This window comes from Blennius ocellaris (assembly GCF_963422515.1).
Source record: "Blennius ocellaris genome assembly, chromosome: 5".
Classification (NCBI taxonomy): Eukaryota; Metazoa; Chordata; class Actinopteri; order Blenniiformes; family Blenniidae; genus Blennius; species Blennius ocellaris.
The window spans coordinates 29756474-29765377 of NC_137654.1; the positions used below are offsets into that span (position 1 = coordinate 29756474).

Consider the following 8904-nt stretch of genomic DNA (forward strand, 5'->3'; position numbering starts at 1 on the left):
CATCACTGCTGAGTCTCCGACCCCACCTAACGAGCAAAAGACTGATAATAGGGTGGATTCAGACGTTTAGAGCCTGGGTAGACCTGAAAGTCAGCAGAAGAACCATTCCAAGCCGTGAAGTGACTTAGCGGAAGCCGAACTGAGCAGTAATGACAAAGTCAAACGGACCCTAACCGTCGTAGCAATCGTAATAATGCTTTTTGCCTTAGTGTGGTTCCTGTGGGAACCGCCTCAACACAGCGAAAGAAACCAAACTAGATCAAACACACTACCAGCCATTATTCTAAAATAATGTTTTTAACTGATGTAGATTTAATCTAACAAGTAAAATAAATGAAAAGAAACATGGTTAATATAAATTGATTAAATTAAATTAAACTAAATTAAATTAAAGTTATCACTTCCAACCAGCAGTTTTAGTTAAAATAACTAACAGAACAGGTTCTAGTTAAAACCGTCTACCTGGCAGACTATGTCGTCTCGTTTAAAAAGGATTTGAAAACATGTTTACTTAGAAGAGCTTTTGGTTGATGGGTATTTTTTCACTAGTGTCACTTAAATTTTACACATGTATATACATTTTATATTGTTGTTTTTTACCTTTTCTCCTGTACAGCACTTTGTGATTTTTATCTGTGAAAAGCGCTTTATAAATAAATTTTGCTTACTTACTTACTTACCAGGAGTAAAAGTTTCAGAAAGAGATCTTGTGGGTCTCATAACAATTAATATCAAAAGAACTGAACTAAAAGTCCAAATAACAAACCATCAGATGCAATTTAAACAGACCACCACCAGGGCAATACTTTCAAACTCCAAATTTTGTGATTCAACTTTCTACAGGAAAAAGTGTATGAATAAAGTTAATAAACCAATAAATGAACCAACCAAGAGATATGAAAATAACTAGTTTTACGGTTTTTTACCTGTTTAAAGTCAAACTAATGCGACGGGCAAAGCCATTCCCTTTGAATTCAAATGATGATAATTAAATCTACTGATGCATCCTCGGACTGTCTTCTCAGCCTCTTGTCCTCTTGACCATCGCTGTCCAGTCCCTCAACAGACTCAGACGTTGTTTGTGGTATGAAGGGAACACCACCTGCCTGATAAGAAGTTCAGGACAGACCGTGGGTTCTCTGCAGAGATTGTTGTGACACATCAGAAACACCACAGACGAGGAGCATGAGGTGGAAACATGACTTCCTCACGAGACGATGTTTTGTCCAGGACAGTTCTCATGGGAGACGCTGACAGAGGAGAACAGGAGGAGCACAGTGATCCAACTAGAGATGTTTTTGTGTTGATGTGGAATAAAGGATAAATGGGGAATACTTTAAATTAAAAGTAATGTTAAATTAAAAGTAAAAGATTATTTAATGTTTTCTATTTCTGTTATAAAAGGGGGAATGGCAATAAATATATATAAAAGCAATAAAAAAACATGATGAGAGTTAAAAGATAATCTTCAAAAGACACATTTGGTAATAAGGAGCACATAGAATAAATTCTAATGACAATAATTTAAAGTCAGTATTTCTTTGGTGGTTGATCATTAATAAAATTATCGAACTGTCTAATCTGATGTGAGATGTTGCAGGTGGATCCTGAACTGATGTTGCTGCACCGCCAACAAGATCAACTTCAATTGTTTAATATTAATAAATTCAGTTTAAATAACTGTTTAAGGAAAAACAAATACTTAGTTTGCGTTAAAATTTTTGGGGAAAATAATTTTCGAGACAGGAACAGATGCCTTAGATAGGAGGTACTTTTGATTTTTTTTTCTTTTCTTTTCTTTTTTTTAGACATTGTCTCATTGTCAACATATGAAAATGTGCTGTACTGTTATTCCAAACAGACTTACTGACTACTTAACTAATGACATAAAAGATACACCGTAGCACCTCAGAACTTCACCGGCATAAACATCACGAGCACAAACCCTAAACATTTCCTTGGAAGCCTAAACAACTCCTGGTGCCTTGAAACAGTTCAAGCTCCAGCCAAATTCACACCATGAGCACGAGCAGACGTGTGGTGGTGGTGTGGCCCAAACAAAATCTATGATGGCCTTCCTAAGCCAGCTCAAGGATTGTGTGCACTCATAATTTTAATCATTCCAGTAAAACGTCCTTCCCCTGCATGTAACTCAAATCTCTGAGAAATTGTTGCAGACTGATGCTTTCAGCAACATCGACGACGGCTTTCCAGACACGTATAGCGGTTGATATGTTGTTGGCAGAGAAGGGGGGTGTGTGTTCGATGTTTGGTGACAAATGTTGTACCTTTTATTCCGAACAACACAGCAGCAGATGGAACGCTCACACGCGCCGTGGAGGGTCTTCGTACTTTGAATAAAAAGATGAAAGATCACTCTGGCACCGACACATCTATGTGGGATGGTTGGGTTGATATGTTTGGGAGATACAAGGCTCTAGTAATGTCTGTTTTGGTCTCCTCGGCTATATTCATCGCCACCCTCACCCCGTGTGGCTGCTGCTGTATTCCATGTATCCGCGCCCTTCTCACCCGCCTAATCAACACTGCTAACTCTCCCATAAGACAGGACCTGGCGCAGGCTTATCCGTTGTTGGGGAATGCTGATCATGACTCTGAAATTAGCGAGGATGATGACTTTCCATCCTTGCCCGACCTTTTTCCAGACCCCGAAGATTACGAGTAACAGTAAAACATTACGAACCCGAGTGTAAATATTTGTGTTCTTGCGAAAATGATCTTGCAGCTGAAAATCAATTTTGAAGTGGCTGATTACAAGTGATGTGAGAATGTAGGCACAGATATGACAAAACAGGGGGAATAGACCGCGTGTGCCGGAAATTATGTAATTATTGGGGTGTTTTTTTTGTGTGTGTGTGTGTTTCCTTTGTCATTAAACAAACAAGTTTAACTCTTTGAAGGCTTTATTGGAGAGGCAAATATATGAATACATACATGATTGAAGCAGCCTCACACACGCATTTAAATATCGCCTCACAAGCTGTGCGAGAAACTTAACCCGTCATCTTACATTTCACAAGAGTTTCACCAGCGGCCGCGGTAGCAGTGATATTTCGGTTTATTGCGACAAACAAACACCGGGGGAAGGCGCGAGCCTCACGTCCTCAGACGCAGCGGTACTGACTGTCCAGCTGCACGCCGCCGTACAGGCTGAGCTTGGTGGAGCCCCAGCTGAACACGTTGCCCACCGTGGTGCTGTTGCTGCCGCACGCCATCTGGTCGCGGATGTCCCCCGTGGTCAGCACGTAGTCCCACACGTTCACGTCCGTCATCTTCCCCACGAAGGCGTCGATGCTGGAGATCCCCAGCAGCCCGTCCTGGTCCCTGCCCAGGAGGAAGACGCCGCCGGCGCCGACCGTGTAGCCCCTCTTCAGGTAGCGCTGCTCGCCCACCAGGCCGTTGATCCACAGCTCGGCGCCGCCGGTGTGGGACGACCAGGTGACGCAGTAGTTGACCCAGTCGTGCCTCTTGAAGTTGTGCGGCAGGTTGACGAACTCGTTGCCGATCCAGACGCCCACCTCCTTGTTGTCTCGCTCCTCGCCGATGGAGATCATCAGCTCGTTGTCGTTGCCGTGGCTGGAGTAGGAGATGACGGTGTGGACGCCCTCCACCTTCGGCAGGACGTGCATGCAGACGGTGAAGGCGTCCAGCTCCATGGGGCGGGTGAGTTGGGCCAGGGCGTAACTGCCGGAGTTCCTCTCCTGGAAGTTGAGCACCAGAGGGTACAGGGCGCGAGTTTCTGAGGAGGGAGGAGAAAAAAAAAACCCGGAATCAGAGCGAGATGCGTCCGCCTCCCGTCACCGTAAAACCCCTCGTCTGGGAAAACCACTCACCGTATCTGGTGGGCTTCGTGTTGCGAAGACCTCCTTCAGAGAGTAGCACACGACAAAGTTAATAAGACTTTCCCTCGACCCCACATTTCACCGTCTGCAGGACCAAGACGTCACCTGAATGGATGTTCTTCCCCAGAGACGTGATGAGACCCTCGATCTTCAGGAGCTTGGACTCGATTTCATCTTGTCGGCAAAAAGCTGAGGGAGACAAAGAAAAAAGCGACGCGAGATGACGCCGGGTGAAACGGCGGACACCGACCGCTCTCGGGGCCTGTCTTACGCACTTCCTTTCCCGAGGCGCGGGAGAAAAGACGACTCCACCACCCGGTCGTTGAGGGGCTGGGCCATGCGGTAGTCGTTCCACAGCGTCTTGTTGTCCATGTCCATCAGCGTGCTCTCCAGCTTCCGGATCTGCACGAGAGCGGAGAGACGTGTCAGTCACCTGAGCGGGCGGCGGTGGCGGCGGCGGCGTCACGGACGGGAGCGGCGTCGGGACCGTGCCTGGTTGTGCGAGAGCGTAATGGGGGTGTCGAACACCGTCCACAGGATGCTCTCGTAGCAGGGCGGGGTGGTGAGCGAGCCCTGGTATCTGAAGAAGTGGTTGAGGTTCTCGGGGAGCATGGAGCGCACGTTGATGTCCGATATGTGCATGGACTGTCCTGTCGGGGGAGGGGCGGGGGCGGGGGGGGGGGGGGGGGGGTTACAATGTGGAGGTGACCTCCAGTGAAGTCACTTCCTGTCTGACGGGGCCGCATGTCGACTTTACTCACCAGCGTATTTGATTTTATCCAGGTTTGAGATGAAGTCACTGTAGTAGGTGTTCTCAAAGTGGCCATCCTGGATGGAAAAATAAACAAAACAAAACTGTGTCTCCAAGTGTTTTCAGTCATTATGATTTGATTTTTATGATATAAAACATTATTGCAACAGAATGATTTAACCACAAACACAAAAAGGCTTGAAATGGAGATTTAAGATGAGTCAAGGCACAATAAAAATCAAATTCCATTGCAGGAAATCTAAGTTAATTCTCTTAAACCGGAATTATAAATGATAGATCGGCATGAAAACAAACTGAAAATGAAGTAAAAATAACAGAATTACAACAAATCCTCCCAAAAGTCAAACCCGAAGGAGAACTGCCAGCTCAAAGGTCAAACGTCTTCAAATCCAGCTGCCTTCATGACACTACCAGATATTAGGATTTTTAAAAAAAACAGAAGAAACCCACTTTATTAACCAGATGAAAGCCTGAAAGTTCACCCGGAGTTCCTCTGCAGGCTGAGCTGCTATCAGGGCGACGAGCGGTCGCCCCGGCTTCGACCTCTCCGAGGAACGGAAGCGTCTCGCAGCCGAAAAAAAGATTAAAAAAAAGGCAGCGCCTGCTCCGAGATCCAGGAAACAAGCGCTCCTTCAACGGGGGGGGGGGGGGGGGGGGACTCAATAGAGCTTTCAGCGCGGCAGGATGACCACAACAAAGCTTCCCCACACTTCAAAGGCCACTGAATCGTTTAGTAAAATTTATAAGACTTCACTACAAAGAGCCTCTGAGTCGGACTCGGGACTCGACGTCCGGCGTGGATGAGACGCACATTGTGCCGGAAAACAAAGCGTGCGCGGGACTTACGTACATCATAGAAAAAGGCCAACACGGCCAGGCCGTCCGGCTTGTCTTTGGCTTCGGTGAAGCTGGCGTACTTGTCGGAGTTGTAGTGGACGACGTGGAGCTGGAGGAGAGACGAGCCACAGGGTTAGTGTGGGGGGGGGGGGTTTAGGCGCCGGTTCAACGGCGACGTCTGGAAGGACTTTCCAGGGTCGGGCATGTTTGGAGCAGCAGAGGGAAGGAAAGGAAGGAATGCGTCGGCGGCGGAAAGAGAGCGTGCAAAGATCAATTTTCACATCCGAGGTCGTCGAGAGGCTCTGCTTTCATCGTTAACAAAAAAAAAAATCCGATCCGCGCTCTGACGGTCTGTTAAGATAATTTATTGCTCTCTGTTTTCCCTCCTGAAAGTCATTTTCCACAGTTGTTTGTTTGTTTGTTTTAAAGCCGACCTCTGCCATGTAGCGGATGCCGTCGATGGTGTGCTCCGCCCCGCTGGCCTCCAGGTCCCAGCCGCCCCAGTGCAGGTGCATCTGCACGGCCGTGTACTTCCCGGGGAGGCCCTTGGTGATCGTCATGGTCGGGAGAAGATCGATTTGAACTGGTGGGAATAATAAAAAAAAAAAACCAGTCACACACCCCCAAATGTTCCACGCTGACTCTAACTCACTTTAACTGTAACTAACAAACAGGCAGAGGTCCCGATTTACACGACAACGTTTGGAGTGAAACTCTGAAAACAATGTCGTACTCATGCTGGGCCACTAGTGGGCGCTGTTGGTAATCTTTATCATGAAACTACACACATATACACAGAGAACAATGAGCTCTAAACATTGACATAGACGAAGTACGCTGACATTGTAGTGGACAGAAAATCCAGTTGGATTGTTATCATGCTGACTGTCAACTATAATAATCATCATCATCATCATCATTATCATCATAATCAAAATAATCATAATAACAATAAAAATTCTTGTAAACCTGCCCAGAGAGTATGAAAACTCAATGATGTCCTTTAAAAGGGGGAATTGTTAAATTTGGGAACAACTCACAGCAACATAAGGCGTCAGATCAGAATCTGTTGGTTAGATTTGTTTCCAGTTCTGCATCAAATACAAACGATTTGTGTGTTTGTTCAACATAAGGCAGAGTGTTTGAAATAGATAGAGATACTCCAGGAGAGGCGTCAAACACACTTTAGTTCAAACACTTCATGTTGAGTGAGCTGGATCGTTGAGATAAGTGCCGTATACAACCTTTAAATTTAAACGTTGAGGTTTTTCTTTGTTGTGGTGCAGAGTATACGTGATGAAAATATTTAGATCTTTAGAGAAACCCACCAAATACAACCTGAGATTGTTTCGATGTGAACATAAAGTACATTTTAATGAAACCTTCTGGTGCAGAATACAGTGAAATATCCAAAACACATGTTTTAACAGGCTCGTGAATTTGTTGGGGGGGGAATCTATATTTTCTTTGACATTTTAACAATTTGTTGCGAGTTTGTCCAGATTGGAGCCTCTTGCGGGACAGTTTTAGCCCGCGGGCCTCATGTTTGGCCGCCCTGCGCTCCAGGAGATCAGTGAAACTAAAGTCGGGTTGCAAAGGAGAACTGGACGGAGATATGCTGGCGGTCATCTCAGAGTGTGGCTCGAAACTCTAAATCCCTGACTTACTGGTTTTGTCTTTATTGCAGGCGACATAATCGACCCAACCGAATGGAAATAAAATAAAATGGAAAAACAAAAAGCACATGTCATGCGTCCAAAGTTGTTTCAAGCCGGTCAGGAGCTGAAATGTGAAGCGGCAGAGATATTTTGCTGGAGCTGAAATATGAGACATTATTTATTGATTCGTCTTTGTGTGCGTTTCTATTTCTGCCTCCGTCGCGTTTCACTATTTCACTGTTTAACTGTTACAAGTTTCCCTTATCTCTTAGTTTGTCTGTTTTATTTGTACTTTTTTTTTTTTTTTTTTTTTTTTACAAAGTTAGGAAGTTATATTGGCCTCATATTTGTCCACATTCACATTCGCGCTGTTCAACTTCCAGTTTATTCAGAAATGTGAGTGTGTTTTACTTGGAAATGGAATAAACTGCATTTGATAAGGAAACTGACTTTAATCTTGGGTGGATTTCATCTCCATGTCCAACAATCACAGTGCGGTTTTGCCACCTGCTGAAAACGACGTTTCTTACCAGAGTGTCCGTTGTTGGACATGAGGAAATTGCCTCTCTGCGCATCGTAACCGCTGAGCTCCAACTGTAACATGTCCGGGTTGTGCCTCACGCTGCGCCTCTGGATGTCGATGGGAGACTGCTTCTTGCCTCCACAGGCAGGATACTTGGTGGGCCAGTGCATTTGGTCCAAAGCTCCCTCTGTTGTTGGGACAAAGAAATAAAAGGAGCGGGAGCAATACGCACGCATTTTGGGTGAAAGTTAACATCTGAGCGCAGTGGGTTAAAGTGGATGTTGGTCAAAGTGCCAAGCGCGAGACCCGCTCGACTGGATTGACGCACTGAGGTAAATCACACCGCAAATATTTGTGACAGAAGTGTAGTATGCACCCAAATATCCCGGTGAGCGTCTCCACTGGACTTCGGTATAATAATCATCCAAGAAATATTCACCCAAATGGAGAACGCGTCACCCACAAAACTCGGCCGCTTAAAATACAGAGGTGCACTCAATATGACAATTTAAGCTTTTGCTTGATTAGAAAAGGTTAAACTTATTTGCTTAAAGTCTTCCACAAACGGACCCGTGCCTTTACGCACGTTTTACGCACGGAACTTAAAAGTCGGAAAACACGTTTTAAAAAACAGAAATGAATTAACAATGTATTTTTAAGACTTAAAAAAAAGCCCACCTGTATATGTCCAGTGTATGTCATTATGAGGGACCCCCGCACCGACCACACAGACCACCACAGCGCAGACGACCGCAGAGAGAAACTCCATCTCCGCTCAGACTCGCAGGACACTGACACCTCGCAGAGGTTTTCGCTCTGGATTTAAACTGCGTGTGAAGGGAGGTGTTGAAACCTCTGCTGAAAACGCCCCGGGCGACGCAGCAGCAGCCCCACAGTGACAGGAAAGCAGCTGCTATACCAACCAACAGACCCGCTGTCTTAAAGGCGCTGAAAAATACGCATCAAATATCCAAGCATGGAGACACAGATTTCTACAGATCTGCTGCTCCACTGGGGCACATCAGCCATTCCCTGTGTTTAAAGCACCTTCTAATATTTGGAACTTGCTACAAGGCCCAATAAGGGAACCTGACTAAGGTGTTATTTTGGGAAGTTCGACAGAATCTTATCTGTTTCCACCTGAAACCATCACACGGGCTGCGTCATGCTGTGTCACCGTCGAGACGCCGACACGCGACAAGAAATGGCTGCTGATCAAAATACAACACAATGAATATTCCTAAATGGAGC

General features: G+C 45.6%; 1 protein-coding gene across 1 annotated transcript; it reads right to left on the minus strand.

The window, feature by feature from the left end:
• Nucleotides 1-2914: 2914 nt before the first annotated feature.
• On the minus strand, nt 2915-8467 carry ca6 (carbonic anhydrase VI). Its single transcript, XM_080497173.1, has 10 exons — nt 8332-8467; nt 7661-7840; nt 5907-6055; nt 5486-5581; nt 4625-4691; nt 4356-4513; nt 4139-4265; nt 3969-4052; nt 3855-3887; nt 2915-3760 (listed from the first exon to the last, which is right to left on the minus strand). The coding sequence occupies exons 1-10, from the start codon at nt 8420-8422 to the stop codon at nt 3126-3128; spliced, it is 1620 nt and encodes a 539-aa protein (XP_080353299.1). The 5' UTR covers nt 8423-8467; the 3' UTR covers nt 2915-3125.
• Nucleotides 8468-8904: the final 437 nt, after the last annotated feature.

Coding starts and splice junctions, on each gene's coding strand:
- ca6 (XM_080497173.1), bottom strand. CDS start 8,422: ATGGAGTTTCTCTCTGCGGTCGTCTGCGCTGTGGTGGTCTGTGTGGTC. Junction 5,582..5,906: donor GCATCCGCTACATGGCAGAG/GTCGGCTTTAAA, acceptor TCTCTCCTCCAG/CTCCACGTCGTCCACTACAA. Junction 4,266..4,355: donor TTACGCTCTCGCACAACCAG/GCACGGTCCCGA, acceptor GCTCTCGTGCAG/ATCCGGAAGCTGGAGAGCAC.